Below are 18,485 nucleotides of genomic sequence, written 5' to 3'. Positions count from 1 at the left end.
AAACTAGGACCCGAGGGCTCAGCCTTCAAGTAGAGGGAAGACCTTTTAGAACGGAGATAAGGAGAACTTCTTCAGGCAGAGAGTGGTGTATCTATGGAATTCACTGTCCCAGAAGGCTGTGGAGGCCAGATCACTGAATACATTTAAGATGGGAATAACTAGGTTCTTGAGTATCAAGAGGATCAAAGGTTACGGGGAGAATGGGGTTGAGAAACTTATCAGCCGTGATTGAATGGTGGAGCAGACTCAATGGGCTGAATGGCATCATTTCTGCTCCTATAGTCTTATGATATGCTGATGAGTGGAGGGGGTGAGGATTGGGGAAAAGAGATAAAGAGGGGAAAAGACATAAAGAGGGGAATACAATTAAGGTAAAGCTGGATACAGATACATAGGAAATACAAGAATTGTACGATAAATTTCAGACCACATAGAAGCACCGGCATACAGAGAGATCTGGCCATATAGATCTCCAAAAGTGGCAACACAGGTGGGTAACGTGATCAAGAAGGCACACAGCACGCTTGCCTTGAGTGTAAGAGTTGGCGAGTTATGTTACAGCGATTTATTCCGTTCACATTCAGAATATTGCGGAAGGACATGGATGTTCTGGGGAGAGGGTATAGAGAAGGGTCACTAGGACATGGATAACATGGACATGGATGCTCTGGGGAGAGTGTATAGAGAAGGTTCACTAGGACATGGATGTTCTGGGGAGAGGGTATAGAGAAGGGTCACTAGGACATGGATAACATGGACATGGATGCTCTGGGGAGAGGGTATAGAGAAGGTTCACTAGGACATGGATAACATGGACATGGATGCTCTGGGGAGAGGGTATAGAGAAGGTTCACTAGGACATGGATAACATGGACATGGATGCTCTGGGGAGAGGGTATAGAGAAGGTTCACTAGGACATTGCCTGGTCTGGAGGTCTCATTATGAGAAGAGATGGGGTAAACCTGAATTATTTTCACTGTAAAGATAGAGGCGGAGGGATGACCTCGACAAAATGATGAGACACACCGATTGGCTGGATGGGGGTGGCATGGTGGCTCAATCATTAGCACTGATGCCTCACAGCGCCAGGGAAACTGGTTCGATTTCAGTCTCAGGCAACTGTCTGTGTGGAGTTTGCAAATTCTCCCTGTGTCGATATGGGTTTCCTCCGGTTTCCTCTCACAATCCAAATGTGTAGGTTAGGGTGGAGTGGCTATGCTAAATTACCCACTGCCCAGGGATTGGCAGGTTAAGTTGGATTGTCCGTGCTTAAATTGCCCCACAGTGTTCAAGAATTGAAAGTTAGGTACATTAGTCAGGGGTAAATGTCGAGTAATAGGGATAGGGAAATGGGTCTGTGTGGATTATTCTTTGGATGTTTGGTGTTGGGCCAGATAGTCTGTTAGATAGTCAGAGGCTTTCCCCCTCCCCAGAGTGGAAAAGTCAACTACAAGAGGGCACAGGTTCAAGGTGAGAAGGGGACAGTCTGGGGGAGAATTGAAAGGGAAGATTTTTCACACAGTTGGATGCTGGATGCCTGGAATGCATTGCCATTGGATGGAGTGGAAAGAGGCACCTTAGCAACACTTAAGGTATATCTGGATAGACACATGAATGGGAGGTGAATACAGGGACAGGAACCACACATCGGCAATAAATAGCAGATCTAAGTTAGGATTAAGAATTGGCACAGTCTTGGATGGGGAGGGGGTAGGGGGTAAAGTGAACTTTCAAAAACAGGGGATACCTGTATGCTGATGAAGGGGTGGGTGGATGCTCAGGTGTAGCATAAACACTGACAGAGGCCAATTAGATGATTGAGCCACCATGCCACCCCCATCCAGCCAATCGGTGTGTCTCATCATTTTGATTTTGGAGACTCAATGGGACAGAGACAAATGTATCTATTTCAGATCTAAATGCACTTCAGCCACTTCTGTGGACTGTTCCATAGGGATGGTGCAATCCCAGACTCAGAGAGCATCAGCCCCCATTGGAAGTAAAGTGGGTGTGAGAGCGACCAGTCAGCATAAAGGAACCCCTTACCCCTCCCACTTCACCCACTAAACAGGGTTCAAGATGTGACTCTCAGCAGCGGTAACAGCAGAATCCAACCCGAATCCCTGCGCAATCTCACTTGTGAAGTTGCTGGTGTCTCCACAAGTTGCACGACTGGGTGAAGCCCTTCCCACACACTGGACAGGTGAACGGCTGCTCCTTGGTGTGGATGTGCTGGTGTTTGTGCAGGGTGGAGGAATCACAGAAGTCATTGCTCCACACGGGACAGGTGAACGGCTTCTCCCCAGTGTGGACGTGGAAGCCGAGCAGCAGGTGATACGACCGGGTGTAGCCCTTCCCGCACACGGAGCAGGAAAATGGTTTCTCCCCAGTGTGCATCCGCTGGTGCGGCAACAGCTGGTGTGACTGAGTGAAGCCCTGCCCACACACGGGGCAGATGAACGGGTTTTTGCTGGTGTGGACCCGCTGGAGGCCAGGAGGTGGTGTAACTGAGGGAAGCCTTTCCTGCATGAGTACAGGTGAATAGCCGCTGCCCGACGTGCAAACGCCAATGAATCTCCAGCGCAGATGGCGAAGGGAAACCATTCCCACACTCCCCACATTTCCACGGTTTCTCCATGGTACAGGTGCCCTCGTCTGTCTCTGACCTTAACAATCAGTTGAAAACTCGCTCACACTTACAGCATGTGTGTGGTGTTACTGGTGAACCCTCTGATAATTGGAACACTCTCATTCAGTCTGTAAAGCTTGTTCCAGTCACTACTCTTGTGTGTGGGTATGTGAGACTCTAAGGTTCCAGTCACACTGACGTTTAAAACCTAACTAAGCAGACAGACTTTCTCCTCTTTGTTTTCAAGGTCATCAATATCCACGTCCTCGTGAATCAAGTGACTGTCAGACTTTGATGTGATATTTGGTCTGAGATTTCTGCCTCCAAATTCTTCTCTTGTAATATTCTTGTGAAGTGATTGCAAGGATCATCACAGTCAGTCCATGACAGAAAATCTAAACGTAATTCTAGTTACTGTGGAACATTCTTTCCTCTCAATCCCAAAGATCTTTGTGTAGATCCATATGTAACTGTAAACCAACAGGGTTATGGGGCAGACTGCATACCTCAACAAAGAGTTCACATGGACTCAACTTGCTGAATGGACCTCTAGTGCAGTATTGACGTTCTTACTGAAGATCTACAATATGCTGCAGTACGGTATTACAAGCCCAGAAACAACTGCAAATCAGACAAGGTATTTTCAGAAGTTGGACCATGAATTTCTGAAGCTGCTGCTGCTCTTCTTCTCTCTCTGAATGAAGATTGATCTTCACCCAAACTTCAACTTCCTTCCTCTGTCCAAATATTTGTGAACACAGCCCTTTTTTTGAAGGATGGCATGTTTCCTGATCATCACAATTAAAGGGGTGTCTTCCCCCTGATATGCAAAGGGACGGTCAGTCAGGGCAGGACAGGGTCACATCTTGTGTTGTTATGTGAAATCTATGACAGCTGCAATAATTCATCCCAACTCCTGTACTCAGTACTCTGACTGATGAAAGCAAACATGCCAAAAGTCTTCTTCACCGCCCTGTCTACCCATGACTCCACTTTCCAGGTGCGATGAACCTGCACCCCTACATCTCTTGGTTTGAAATCCTGCATATGAAACAGATTTGGTGCTTGTTGGTATGTGTTATTATTTGGTGCTTATCTCGACTCTAATTTGCTAGAGTCCTTCCAAGATCCCTACGTTCCATTACACTCCTTAAAGTCCTACCAGTCACCATGAAATTCCGGTCTTGATTTGACGATACAAAATATAAGAACTCACACTTATCTATATTAAACTCCATTTGCCATTAACCTTAAACCTTTGCCCTCTAATTTTGGATTCCCCCACCCAAGGGAAAAGACCTTGCCTATTTACCCTACCCATGCCTCTCATGATTTTATAAATGTCTTTAAAGTCACTCCTCAGCCTCCAAAGCTCCAGGGAAAACAGCCCCAATCTATTCAGCCTCTTCCTGTAGCTCAAACCCTCCAGCCCTGGCAGCATCCTTGTAAATGTTTTCTGAACCCTTTCAAATTTCATAGCACCCTTCCTGTATCAGAAAGCACAGAATTGCATGCAGTATTGCAACAATGATGGAACCAATGTCCTCGCTGAAGAAGATTTTAAAAACAACATTTATAACTACAAGCAAATCAAGTTAGTTGGGCATGACCTTCCCACAGCAGTTTGTTTTGGCTGTCCTTCATTAACCTATGCTTTATAATATATAAGAAAATATTTTGAGGGATGGGATTGTTGCTCGCATGTCCAACATTTGCTCACCATCCTTCATGGCCTTTGGACCGAGCAATTGGCTACATGCTAGAACTTCGTTGAGAGTCAACCACATTGTAGTAGGTCTGGAGTCACATGATGTGAGCGTGCGCACACATGTGTAGGGTTGTGAATGGTAGATTTCCCTCCCGAAAGAATACTTTCACAACAATCAGTAATGATTGGACAAAAGCAATAGTTCTGGCAGCATCTATGAGGAGACGACAGTGTTACTGTTTTGAGTCCTTCAAAATTAGGCTGGATTCAAAACATTAATTGTTTTCTTTCCACAGATGCTGCCAGACCTGCTGCAGTTTCCCAGCAATTGTTGCTGATCTCCAACATCTGCAATTCATTGTCTTAGCCAATAATGGTTTCCTTGTTGCCAGTACTGAGACAAACTCTCACTTCCTGATCTTTTTATTCATTGAAAATAAAGTCCACTAGCATCCAGGATGGGATTTTAATTTTTGTTCTCAGAAAACCGAAATCTCTGGGCTACTTAACCAGTATCACTAGATCACAATCTTCCCTTCACTGACAGTGACAATCTTGTCCTGAATATTTTTCTTTATTCATTCATGGAATGTGACACTTTGTCTCCTAAAAGAACCAAGTGCCAATTCAGAGGGCAGTTAAGAGTCAATCACATGACTTTGGATCAAGAGTGACACATTCACCAAACTGGGAAAGGACTGAAGATTTCCTTCCTTAAAAAAAAGGTTATTAGTGAACAAGATCGGTACTTATGACAATTGATAAGATCATCAAAGCAGCTTTATATTCCAGATACATAAATTGATTTCAAATTGCATCGGGGCCATAGCAGCATCATTTTGAAACTCCAGATGTTAAATCCAGTAACAATGCCCAAATGCCACCAACTCCCTACAATCTCTAGGCTTCCCAACATTGACTGGTCTGTAATTGCCAGTTGTATCCTTTTCCTCATTAGTATTTACTATTCAATTCAGCCCATTGAGTTGACTCTGCCATTCATTCAGATCACAATTATTCTGGTAAACATTTACTCCACTTTTCTGCCATTGTCCCATAATCCTCAGTAATCCTCAATTCGCTTACTGATTAAAACAAACACTATCTCAGCCTTGAATGCACATAACAACCCAGGCTCAACAGCCCTTTTAGTATCAAGTTCCACAGATTTACTGCCCTCAGGAGAAATTCCTATCTGTCCTAAACATGCAATCTCTTATTTGGAGGTTACTTCCTCTGGTCCCAGACTCACCCACTTTCCCACGTCCAGCCTGTCAAGTCTCCTCAGAATCTTGTACGTGACAATAAGGTTACCTCTAATTCTTCTAACTTCTAATAAGCACAGGCCCAACCTATTCATTTCTCCTCATAAGACATTCTTTCCATCCCTGATATCATCATGGTCAACCATCTCTGGACTGCCTCCAATGCCAATATATCTTTCCTCAGGTAAAGGGTCCTAAACCGTTCAGAGTATTCACTTGTGGCCTGACTAGGGCCTTACAAAGGTTCACTATAACCTTTCTACATTTATACTCTGTTGAAAAGGCCAAACTCCCATTTGCCTCCCTATTACTTACTGAAATTGGATGAAGAGATTCGTGGATGTGATTCCAAATCCCTCTAAAGTTTTCTCCATTTAATATTCAGTTCTTCACCTCCTGACAAACTGCATGACCTCATTTTCCCATCTGCCAAGCTTTCGTTCATTTGCTTAACCTGTCTATATCCCTCTCCAGATATCTAATGTCATCCTCACCACCTGCTTTCACATCAACTGTCTCTTCTGCAAAAGTACATTCACTTTACTTATCCAAGTAATTCGTATACATATTGTAAATAATGTTGACCCCAGCGCTGATCCCCGTGGTACACCACAAATTACAAGTTGCCATCCTGAACATGGCCCTTACCATAACTGTGGTAGTTAGTCCATCCTCTATCCATGCTAACATTCAGCCTCCAACACCCTGGGCTCTTTGCTTACCATTTCATGAGATGTTAATATCATTGGCTGTACCAACAACTCTTTCCAAACTGACCTTGAAAAGGTGGTCCTGAGCTGCCTGTTAAATTGCTTCACAAACATGGTGTGGTCTGCAACAATGTTCAGGAATGAGTTCCAGCATTTTGGTCAATAACAAAGAAGCAATGCGATATATCTTGCAGTCGGAATCCTGTGTTCACACTTGTCTGTTCTTGGTGGTTGAGGCCATGGCTTGGAAGGTGCTTTTGAAGAACCATCACCCATGCAATCAAGCCAGACTGACAGATTGTGGCATCAGACTCTGCCATTTGATTTTCTTCATCAATCTACATTCTTTCCAGCTATGTTTCAGTCTCAAACTGCCACGAAATGCCTTCTGTTACGGCTTAAAGATAAGAATACACAAGATAATCAATTATATTTTGGGTTGTATAAATCTTAGCCTGCCAGAATTATTTTCTTAGGCTTGAATTAAACTGGATGACTGCATGAAATGGTTTGCTGCTCAGATTTGAATCTTCATGCTCAAGGAGACAGTGCCAATAATATCATTAAACTCCTTTTTTTGTTAAAAAAGGACAAGCTCTTGATTTATTTTTACAACTTACTGGTATTCCCACCTGCACATTCAATGTCAAACTCAGACATCATAAATGAAATTACACCATTAATTTTGTTTAACAACAATCCAACAGATTTATTAATAATACAGTGAATACCATGTCCGATTATTGTGAAACTAAATTTGACCGAAAATGTAAAATTGAGATGAGAGATAACAGATGGGGGAAGGGCAGAAGGTAAGAAATGCAGCATCATAGAAGGTGTTCCTCCAGGGAGTGTATTTTACCAACTACAACTGCTCAATATAAACAAACACTCTGACATGATCCTCCGGTTTTAATGTAAACCATACCCCCATACAGTAGGTACCATTTAAATAAGTTAATAGATACAAGCCTTGAGTAAATCCAGCCTCCAGCCGGACCCCCCGCTTCTTGGAGCTCGGACCTTCCTCCAGCTCCGGGGGGTTGTTGAGCTCCTGGGCTCCGGCCGCCGCCGAAGAAGCCGCGGGCGCCGGCTCTCTCTCCTCCACCGCCGACAGTTTTAATTTGTTTTCCCGTTCACCCGGTAACCGTCACCTCCCCCTTCCCAGGCCCCAGGAATTATACACAAATAAACAATAAACACCACCGGGGACTGTCTCCTTTTCTTCACAACGTTTGCTTGAAAAGTTCCGAGTTTAATTTGAAATGTATTTTAAAGGTATTTTCTGAGGTAAACGATGCCTGTCTGCCCCCCTCCCTCCGTCAGAAACCGCAGCCTCGCGCCGCCATCTTTGTTTTTCTTCTTCATTCCGTCTCCTCCTTCGGTGACGCGCGTCATCCATGCCCCCTCCAATCAGAGCGCACCTTACTCCACCTGACCAATAACAGCCGGCTTTGCAGTCAAAAAGGAAGCCACAACCCGGAATGTCACTCTTCGATTAGTCCGCACCGACCGCAGGCTTTGGGATTGGTGGAGAGGTTCGCAGGCCCTTCACTGTCCCCGCCCCTTTACTACAATGGTCTCGAGGGGGACAGGAGGAAGGTGTTCCCACTCATTCATTCAATAGGAGACGGCTCCATTTACTGTAATGGGCTCGGAGTGTACAGTGGTCATGTCTCATGGTGAGGAGGAAGATGTTTCCTCTCATTCAACAGAAGAGGGCCTATTTACTACAGAGGTTTTTTTGTGTGGTTGCAGCTGTCGTCTCCCATAGAGCCCTGAGGCTCAGGTTCAAATCCCACTGATCCAGTTTGTGTAATAATATCCTCAGTTTTTTTCAATCATTAGTCACACAACTACAGTCCAACACGTTTATTTGAAATCGCACGCACTTGGAGCGTAGCCTCTTCATCAGGTGAAGACATGGAAAACAAAACGTGCAGGAAAGAGAATTCAGATAAATGATCAGCCATGGATGGTGATGAAAGACAGAGCATCTCAACAGTCAATTACCTATTCCCATTCCTATTTCTGATCTTCTTAATACATGACAAGTTGGATATTTTTCAAACATTAATTTTATTTCCATGATTTAAAAATGAATATTTAAGGTTGGTCAGTTTATTCTTTCTCACTTGGGCACATTATGACCCACAACTATTTCGATACCACTGTTAATATCATAACCCCTCTCATGGGATATCAGAGGAACAATTCACAAACAAAATTTGACATTGAGTCACTCGAGTAGACACTTGAACAGAGGAAGCGCCCTACAGATATTGGGAATCTCAAGGTTATTGAAGTGAAACGTTAAGAAGTGCAGGTGAACACCTCCAATAAGGGAACTCACCTGACTGACCTAATTATAATCACCACAGTACCCAGTAGTACTCCTCACCGAACACTGATTACTTTCCATTTCAGTTTAATGATCCAACTCTCTTTTGAATGCCATAATTGAATCTGACTCCAACACTCTCTCTCGCAGACCATTCCAAAGGTCGAAGATTTTAAATCATTAAAACACAATTCATATGGATTCTTGCTTCAAATCATTTGCAGTAAGTTCTTCACATGGACAAATTTGCAGCTTAGAGCATTTGTTTAAATTTTATATCATATTGGGGTGGCACAGTGCTTAACATTGCTACCTCACACGGGGAGAACGTGCAAACTCCACACAGTCAGTCGCCTGAGGCGGGAATCGAACCCAGGTTCCTGGCGCTGTGAGGCAGCAGTGCTAACCACTGTGCCACCGCGCCACCCACGTCTGCATAGGTTTCCTTCCACAGTCCAAAGATGTGCAGGTTAGGTGGATTGACCATGCGAAATTGCTCTGTGATGTGTAGGTTAAGTGGATTAGTCATGCTAAATGCAGGAGAATGGGATGATCCTGGGTGGGATGCTCTTTGGTGTGTCAGTGCAGGCTCAATGGGACAAATGTATCTCTGTCTGATTTCTTGCCTATGCTTCTTTATGAAAGGGACATTTTACTGTCATGTTCAGGACTGCAGTCTCTATATTTTCATACATATTTCGAAATTAGGTTTGAATGAAATCCCCCCATTTCACTGTATTTTCACTACCATTCCCCCCCACCCCTTCCATTCCTTATTAATTTTTCCATTACCTGTGTTATGATCCCCTCCTCTTTATATATATTATTGTAGACAGGCTAAATCTAGTTACCATGTCTCTAAAATATGAGATGAAATATGATCGCATACGTTGAGTCCATTACTACAGCTTGTTAAGGTCTCTTGCCAAAGAGAACTCTTAATCCTGCATCCTTCGGTAGGATTAGATTAGGATATCTGGTCAGCATGGATGAGTTGGATTCAATGGTTTGTTTCCGTCCTGTGCATCTCTATGACTATGACTATCGAATAAGGGCCAGGTGCAGGCAGGTGGGACTGGTTCAGTTGGGGATCATGGACTGAATGGTCTGTTTCCGGGCTGTATGACTGCACAGCCTCAAATGAATGAGGATCAATCCCAAAGAGATATTAAAGGTCTCGAGCACCACCTTAGGCACATGTGTGGACCCCTTCCAGGTAACTGAGAGCAGTGGGACACTGTGAAGTTCAGTACATCAGTTAGCCAGCAAGTTCTCTTCGGGAGACTTGTCTCGAGAAAGGAAGCGGTTTCCTGTCCCATCAACTGGACTGTGGATCAGTTTGGAGCAGGTCCTATATCTCTGACAACATAGGTGGACAGAGTCAAGAGTGTGGTGCTGGAAAAGTACAGCAGGTCAGGCAGCATCCAAGGAGCAAGAGAATTGACGTTTAAGGCATTAAACCCTTCATCAGCAATGAGGCTTGTGGGCGGGGAGGGCTAAGAGATAAATTGAAGGGGGGGTGTTTGGGAGAAGGTAGCTGAGAATGCGATAAGCAGATGAAGATGATTGGTCGGAGAGGAGGGCGGGGCAGATAGATGGGAAAGATGATGAACAGGTCAGGAGGACGCTGCCAAGTGGAGGCTTGTGGCTGGGATGGGGGCGGGGGGATGGGGGAGAGAGGAGAAGGAGGAGGAGGATACATGAGGAAACTTTTGAATTCCACATTGATCCCATGTGGTTGCAGGGACCCAAGGCGGAATAAGAGGTGTTCTTCCTCCAGGCGTCAGGTGGTAAGGGTTTGGCGATGCAGACAACCCAGGACCTCAATGATCTTGATAGAATGAGAGGGGGAGTTGAAGTGTTCAGCCACAGGGCGGTGAGGTTTGTGGGTGTCCCAGAGTGGTTCTCTGAAACAATCCACAAGTTGGTGTCCTGTCTCTCTGACGTAGAGAAGACCACATTGGATGCAATGGATACAGTGGATGACACTGGTGGAGGTCCAGGTAAATTTCTGTCAGATGTGGAAGGATCCTTTGGGGCCCTGGATGGAGGTGAGAGGAGTGGTATGGGCGCAGGTTTTACACTTCCTGTGGTGGTGGGGAAGGGGCCGGGAGTGGGGTGTGGGCTGGTTGTGGGCGCATGGACCTGACGAGGGAGTCGCAGAGTAAATGGCCTCTCTGGAATGCTGGTAGGGGTGGGGAGAGAAAAATATACCTAGTGGTGGCTTTTGTTTGTAGGTAGCAGAGGCTGATGTGATGTATCTGGAGGTTGGTGGGGTGGAAGGTGAGGACGGTGGGAGGGGTGGGGTTCAAGGCCGTTGATGCAGGATGTGGAGGAGATGTGCTGGAGGGCATTGGCGACCACGTGGGAAGAGAAATTGTGAACTTGGAAGGAGGAGGCCCTCTGGGATTTTCCACGGTGGAATTGGTCATCCTGGGAACAGATGCTGCGGAGGAACTGGGGATAAGAGATTGCGTTTTTACAGGAGATGCGGTGGGAGGAGGCGTAATCTAGGTAGCTGTGGGAGTTGGTGGGCTTGTAGTAGATGTCCATGGTTAGTCGGTAGCCAGAGATGGAGAGGTCCTGAAAAGGGATATGGTCCAGGTGAATTTGAGGTCGGGATGAAAGGTGTTGATAAAGATGACGAACTGTTCAAACTGCTTGTGAGAGCATGAAGTGGCACCAATATGGTCGTCGATGTACTGGAGGAACAGGTGTAGCTGAGGAAAATGGACTGTTCCACGTACCCGACAAAGAGGCAGGCATAGCTGGGTCCCATGCGGGTGCCCATGGCTACCCCTTTAGTTTGGTACATTGGTTTGGATGCCATTTGAGGTTTGTGCCGATCAATTCAGTGGGAACATGCAGTCCTGGGCTCAGTGAGCAGCACTGCAAGCAAAGCTCACAGAATCCTACAGGGAAACAGGCCCTTCAACCCAACAAGTCCACACCGACCCTCTGAAGAGTAACCCACCCAGACCCATTCCCCTACCCCATTAATCTACATTACCCCCTAAACAATACACTGCACCTACACATCCCTGAACACTCTGGGACAACTTAGCTTGGCTAATTCACTTGCTCATGTTTGGATTATGGGAGCACCCAGAGGAAACCCTTGCAGGCATGGGGGGAGAATGCGCAAACTCCACAAAGACAGTCACCCTGAGGGTGGAATCGAACCCCGGTCCCTGGCGATATGATGCAGTGGCACTAATCACTGAGCTACTGTGCCGCCCGTGAGCCAACCTGGGGTTGGGGGAAGATGGGAGGGGTGTGTGGGTGCTGTCTAGCAGAAAACAGAGAGCTCTCTGACGTTCTCACTGCACCCACTGTCAGAACGGGCAGGAGGGTCAGTCCTGGGGGTGACCCACATCAGCGTCACGACGGAATCTGCTGGTGCCCCCTTTGGTGTCTCTGCAAGTTACTGGACGACATGAACCTCCGCCTGCACTTGGGGCAGGCAAGTGGCCTCTCCCCAGTGTGGACCTGCTGGTGCCTCAGCAGGTTGGAGTCCTGAGTAAAGCCCTTCCCGCACTCAGGGCAGCTGAACGGTCTCTCCCCCGTGTGGACCCGCTGGTGGTCCAGCACGTCAGAGGAGCGTTTAAAGCCCTTCTCACACTCAGGGCAGGGGAACAGCCTCTCCCCCGTGTGGACGTGCTGGTGCCTCAGCAGGGCAGAGGAATTATCGAAGGACTTCCCACACTCAGGGCAGCTGAAGGGCCTCTCCCCCGTGTGGACCCGCCGGTGGGTCAGCAGGTGGGAGGAGCGGGTAAAGTTCTTCCCACACTCAGGGCAGGAGAATGGCCTCTCCCCGGTGTGGATCCACTGGTGCCTCAGCAGGGCGGGTGAATTGCTGAAGGCCTTCCCACACTCAGGGCAGCTGAAGGGCCTCTCCCCAGTGCGGAGCCACCGGTGGGTCAGCAGGTTGGAGGATTTGCTGAAGGCCTTCCCGCACTGAGGGCAGGGGAAGGATCTCACCGCAGTGTGGACCCGCCGGTGGGCCATGAGGGTAGAGGCCTGGGCAAAGCTCTTCTCACACTCGGGGCAGGAGAACGGACTCCTCGCTGTGTGGACCCACAATGGGCCATCAGGTTGGAGGAGCGGGTAAAACCCTTCCCGCACTCGGGGCAGGAGAACGGCCTCTCCCCGGTGTGGCTGCGCCGATGAGTCTCCAGGGCAGACAGGAAACTGAAGCATTTCCCACAGTCACCACACTTCCACGGTTTCTCCATGGGGCAGGATTCCTCGGGTTTCTCCATGGCTGAAGCTTCAGCCACACACAAACATGTGTGCAGCCCCTCCCCAGTGTGAATTCCTCTTTCCAGGCCGTATAACTGTTTCTGGCTCCACACTCGGTGCACTGCAACAGTAGGGTCTCTCATCCAGTCCCACTGATGCAGGAAATGTTATGAAACAGGAACCAAAAAGCATTGCTCCTTCTCACAGAATCATAGTCAAAAATCGTTGCTGTCCCGATGGATTGAGTGACTGTCAGAAATTGATGTGAAAATGACGACCGCAGATGCTGGAGATCAGAGTCGAAAAGTGTCGTGCTGGAAAAACACAGCAGGTAAGGCAGCATCCAAGGAGCAGGAGAGTCAAGCATAAGTTGTTGATTTTGAAACTTCCCTCTTCAGATAGTCTGTAAAAAAAATTACAAAAGTCATCACTGTCAATCCAGTGGGGAGGTGGGGTCGGAATGAGACAAGGTATTGACACCGACATCAGAAAGAAACTGACCATAGAGACGTGGCAAACGTTAGTGACAAGCCAGAGTCAGAGAGACACAGCACAGAAACAGACCCTTTGGTCCACTCATCCATGACGACCAGATATCCAAAATTAATCTAGCTCCATTTGCCAGCATTTGACCAATAACCCTCTAAACCCCTCCTATTCATATACCTATCCAGATGCCTTTTAAATGTCATAATTGTACCAGCACCCACCACTTCCTCTGGCAGCTTTGTACACACATCACCTTCTGCATGAAAAACTTGCCCCTTAGGTCGGTTTCTAACAAATTGCTCTCCATCTAAACCCGTAGCACGATGGCAATCCCAGTCTATGTTTGAAAAGTTAAAATCCCTAACAATAACCATCCTATTCCTCTTACAGGTATCTGAAATTTCCATACAAATTTGTTTCTCAATTTCCCACAACACAATCCCAATAAGGTGATCATCCCTTCCTTATTTCTCAGTTCCAACCAAATAGCCTTCCTGGATGTATTCCTAGGAATGTCCTCCTTAAGGCCAGCAGGAATACTATCCCTTATCAAAAACACCACTCCCCCTCATCTCTTGCCTCCCTTTCTATCCTTCCTGTAGCATTTGTATCCTGGAACATTAAGCTGCCTGTCCTGCTCATCACTGAGCCACCTTTCTGTAATTGCTCTGATATCATATCCCATCTTCCTAATCATGCCCTGAGTTCATCTGCCTTCCCTGTTCGGCCTCTTGCAATGAAGTAAATGCAGTTTAATTTGTCAGTCCTACCTTGCTCTCTGTTTTGTCCCTTCCTACCTGACTGTTTGATTCATTCCCTTTCCCAACTGTACCAGTCTCAGATTGATCTCTTTCCTCACTATATCCCTGGGTACCTCCCCACACACCCACCTTGCTAGTTTAAAATCCTCCCCAGCAGCTCTTGCAAATTTCCCTGCCAGTATATTAGCCCTCTTCCAATATTCAGGTGCAATCTATCCTTCTTGTACAGGTCACATCTACCCCAGAAGAGATTCCAGTGATCCAAAAATGTGAACCCTTCTCCCATGCACCACCTCCTCAGCCATGCATTCATCTGCTCTATCCTCTCTATTCCAACCCTCACTAGTTCATAGCACTGGCAGTAATCCAGATTTTCCTAGACTCGAGGACCTCTTTTTTTAAATTTGTGCCTGACTTTCTCCACTGTCCCTTCAGAATCACATCCTTTTCCCTTCCTATGTCATTGGTTCCAATGTGTACAATGACCTCTTACCAGTCCCTCTCCCTTTTGAGAACATTCTGCACCCTCTCTGAGACAGCCTTGATCCTGGCACCAGGGAGGTGACACACCATTCTGATTTTTCGCTGCTAACCACAGAAACATCAGTCTGTGCCTCTGACTAGAGAGCCCCTTATCACAATTGATCACTTGGAACCCGATGTACCCCTCATTGCATGAGAGCATGTCTCGAGACCAGAAACTTGGCTGTTCGTCCTGCATTCCCTGAGAGACCATCACCCTCTACATTTTCCAAATCAGCAGATTTGTTTGAAATGGGGACAGCCACAGAAGACTCCTGCACTACCTGCCTACCCCTCCTTCCCCATCTCCATGCCTGTAGCTGCGGTTTTTCTCCCTTCCTATAACTGCCAAACCATCATAGTCCCAGGTCTTGTAGATTCCTCATTACCTCGAACTGTCGCTGCAACTTATCCATGCGATCCAATAGGATTTACAAGCAAACACACTTACTGCAGACATATTCACCAGTAACATGGACACTCTCCCTAATCTCCCACATCTGACAGGAAGAGCATATCACTCTCATAATGGCCACCTTTGCTCCTTCACAATCTACAGACCCAAAAAAAAGCACCGTCTTTTTGTTCTAAAAAAGTGCTCTGGGCTAACACAGTACTTGTGGTTTATATTTTAAAATTTAATCAAGAGACAGATGTCAGTAAAACATATGATCAAGAAAGAATCCACTCCATTCCCGACTGCAGACTTACAGCTCGGTTACATGTTAAAGACTATACACTTCTCTGGTCCTGTTCTGTGAGTTCCCCCACACAGGTTCCTCCATGGTCAGCTGTGAATTTTGCTGTTCATTAACCTTTCCCAGATGCACTGCAATGTCCAGTAACTGTGCAGATTCACTGCAGTGTAAACTCCTTTTTCTCTCTCCCTCATTTTGGACTCCTATCGAAGCCCCTTATAAACATCTATAAGGTCATCTCTCAGCCTCCTACGCTCCAGGGAAAACAGCCGCAGTCTTTTCAGCCTCTCCCTATAACTCAAACCCTCCAACTCTGGCCACAGCCTTATAAATCATTTCCAAACTCTTTTAAAGTTTCACAACATTTTTCTAACATAGGAGACCAGAATTGAATGCAGTATTTCAAAAGTGGCCTAACTAATGTTATGTACAGCCTTAACATGACTCCCAACTCCTGTACTCAGTGCTCTGATCAATAAAGGCAAGCGCCACCAAACGCCGCCTTCACTACTGTGTCTACCTGTGACTCCACTTTCACTGAATTACAAATCTGCATCCATGGTCTCTTGATGCAGGAACACTCCCCATGGCCTTACCACTAAGTGTGTAAATTCTGCCTGATGTGCCTTTCCAAAATGCAACACCTCACATTTATCTAAATGAAACTTTATCTGCCACTCCTCGGCCCATCAGCCCATCCTAATTCTAATTTAGATTGAACTTTCTTTCCTCTCTTATTTCCTAAACGCTGAAAATCTCCACCCCACACATTCTCCCTCCATTCTCGCTTTGCTGAACCTAATCCATGCTGTATCCTGAAGGGTCTGGTTTACACTGATTTACAGCCCACGCTTGGGGGATCTCATTGAAACATACAGAATACTGATTGGCCTGGACAGAGTAGATGTTGGGAAGATGTTTCCATTGGTAGGAGAGACAAGGCCCCAAGGGCACAGCCTTAGAGTTAAGGGAAGACCATTTAGAACGCAGATAAAGGGGAAACCTTTGTAGCCAGAGAGTGCGAAACCTATGGAATTCATTGCCACAGAGGCTGTGTTGGGCAAGTCACTGAGTATATTCAAGACAGAGATAAATAGGTTCTTGTGCATCAAGGATATTGAGTATTGCGGGGAGAAAGCAAGAGAATGGGGTTGAGAAACTTGTCAGCCATGATTGAATGGTGGAGCAGACCTGATTGGCTAAATGGCCTAATTTCTGCTCCTATGTCTTATGGTCTCTTGCTGTCCTGGACATAATGAGAGAGAACTGGGAGCAACATTGAACTGGATATGAATATACCTACATCTTGGTGGATAGGCTGGGACCTTTTTCACTGGAGCATAGGAGGTTGAGAGGTGGTCTTATCAGGGGTATAGATGAGGTGAATGATGGGTGTCCTTTCCTTAGAGTGGGGGTTTTAAGTTAGGGAGCAAATTTTGAAGGTGAGTGGAGAAAGATTTTAAAAAGACAGGAGGGTCACCTTTGTTTTCCCATTGAGAATGGTTCGTATGTGGAATGAATGTCCAGAGGAAGTGGGGATGCAGGTACAGTTACAACGTTTAAAAGACATTTGGATAAGGACGTGAACGGAAAGGTTTGGACGTGTTATGGACTAGGCCAGACCACTCAAAACATTCTTAAGCAGGCAGCACAGACCGTAACTTTGCTATTTGTTTCAGTAAGTGCACAGTGAAAATTACCCAGAGTTAGCTAGGTTGACTACCAGGATTTAAAACAGATAAATGTATTCACAAGAATACAGAATGAAACACAAAGAACAGAATATAGAATATCCACAGAACTCAGTCTGTCTAAACTAGACTTAATTATACTGTTCCAAATATACATAACAGTCCCAATAAACAAACCCCTTAAACATACAGTAAAACTGAAACAGAGGCTGACAGGTCAAAGTTAGAAGGGCTGAAGGAGAGAGAGTTTAACAACCTTTCTCCACACAGTCCACTGCTGAACTCACTCAAACAAGGCCTCAGCTTTCACAACAGATCACTCGTCTTTCATTACGCAAGTCACTTCGAAAACATAAAAGCTTGGGCCTAACGTCTCATCTGTTGACGTATAAACAAAAAAGCCGACCAATACCCTTTCATTTCTGTACTAAAACATCCGTTTTGGAGCCCAGGCCCATTTTACTACCACTCTGAAAAAAACCAAGGACACAGTATCCTTGAGAAGAAGGACCAGCTTTTAGAATAAGGACCAGCTTTGTGACAGAGGGATATGGGCCAAACACTGGCAGATGGGATTAGTTTAGTATGCAAACATAGCAAGGACTAGTTGGACTGAAGGGTCTATTTCTGTGCTGTATGATTCTGTAATGTTCTCAAAACCATTTTCTTGCCTTCTCCTATAACCATCCACTTTGTTGTTCATCTGAAGCCAGATGACCTCAGCCTTGAATATATTCAATTACCACCCCCCCCACTAATTGCAGGAAGTCATCCCCATTTTTGAACTCAATTCCTCTTGCTAATATACTACTTGCCTTGCTGATTGCTTGTTGCACCTGTCTGACAACTGGCAGTGACTGGTGCAGAAGGACGCTGAGACCCCTTTGTACATCCACACATCATTCCTGATGAAAGACTCGTGCTCAAAACGTCGACTCCTGCTCCTCGGATGCTGCCTGACCTGCTGTGTTTTCCAGCGACACTTGACTCTGATCTCCAGTCATCACTTTCTCCACAAACCAATATATTATCATTTAAACCATGCACCTCCTTTCTGCCTTTTTAAAAAAGCAATAGGCTTTAACTTTACATTGTGGTCCTACTGCATTTGCTGTGCGTTTGCCAACGGAGACACAGACCTGGACCAACTTTTCCAGAGTCTGTCCCCTCCCTGGATTCACTCCCTTTCCCTTCAGTTCGTGCAAATCAGCAACTGAATCCCAGAACGAAAAAGAATAGAAAAACTGGGTGAGAAAAGAGAGTGCGGTACCCACAGATGTTGGGCAGAGTTGCAGTCTGGGGTGAAGTTCATTCAAAGAGAGAGAGAGGAACAACAGCAACTTCAGAAACTCACTGCCCAACTTCCGCATTCAGACAAAGACGCTGTTCTGATTGGCAGGAGGACCAGGTTCCTTCCGGTCCTCCGGG

The 18,485-nt window shown here is 46.1% G+C and overlaps 2 protein-coding genes across 3 annotated transcripts; both read right to left on the bottom strand.

The window, feature by feature from the left end:
- Positions 1 to 2,134: 2,134 nt before the first annotated feature.
- LOC132807718 (gastrula zinc finger protein XlCGF49.1-like) lies at positions 2,135 to 2,605 on the bottom strand. The gene has a single exon (XM_060821751.1). The coding sequence runs from the start codon at positions 2,603 to 2,605 to the stop codon at positions 2,135 to 2,137; it is 471 nt and encodes a 156-aa protein (XP_060677734.1).
- A 9,046-nt stretch (positions 2,606 to 11,651) lies between these two features.
- Positions 11,652 to 18,427, bottom strand: LOC132807715 (gastrula zinc finger protein XlCGF49.1-like). Of its 2 annotated transcripts, none has more exons than XM_060821749.1 (2): positions 18,412 to 18,427; positions 11,652 to 13,299 (listed from the first exon to the last, which is right to left on the bottom strand). In XM_060821749.1, exon 2 carries the CDS (start codon positions 12,852 to 12,854, stop codon positions 12,036 to 12,038), a length of 819 nt encoding a protein of 272 aa, XP_060677732.1. In that variant the 5' UTR covers positions 12,855 to 13,299; positions 18,412 to 18,427; the 3' UTR covers positions 11,652 to 12,035. The 2 variants fall into 2 exon arrangements, with proteins under 2 accessions (XP_060677732.1, XP_060677731.1); XM_060821748.1 differs by having other exon boundaries at positions 18,332 to 18,419.
- Between the last annotated feature and the right edge of the window lie 58 nt (positions 18,428 to 18,485).

The sequence above is a fragment of the Hemiscyllium ocellatum genome (genome assembly GCF_020745735.1).
Source record: "Hemiscyllium ocellatum isolate sHemOce1 chromosome 27 unlocalized genomic scaffold, sHemOce1.pat.X.cur. SUPER_27_unloc_20, whole genome shotgun sequence".
Lineage (NCBI taxonomy): Eukaryota > Metazoa > Chordata > Chondrichthyes > Orectolobiformes > Hemiscylliidae > Hemiscyllium > Hemiscyllium ocellatum.
Note: the sequence above shows the minus strand (reverse complement) of the source record. Positions and strands in the feature narration are given on the sequence as shown.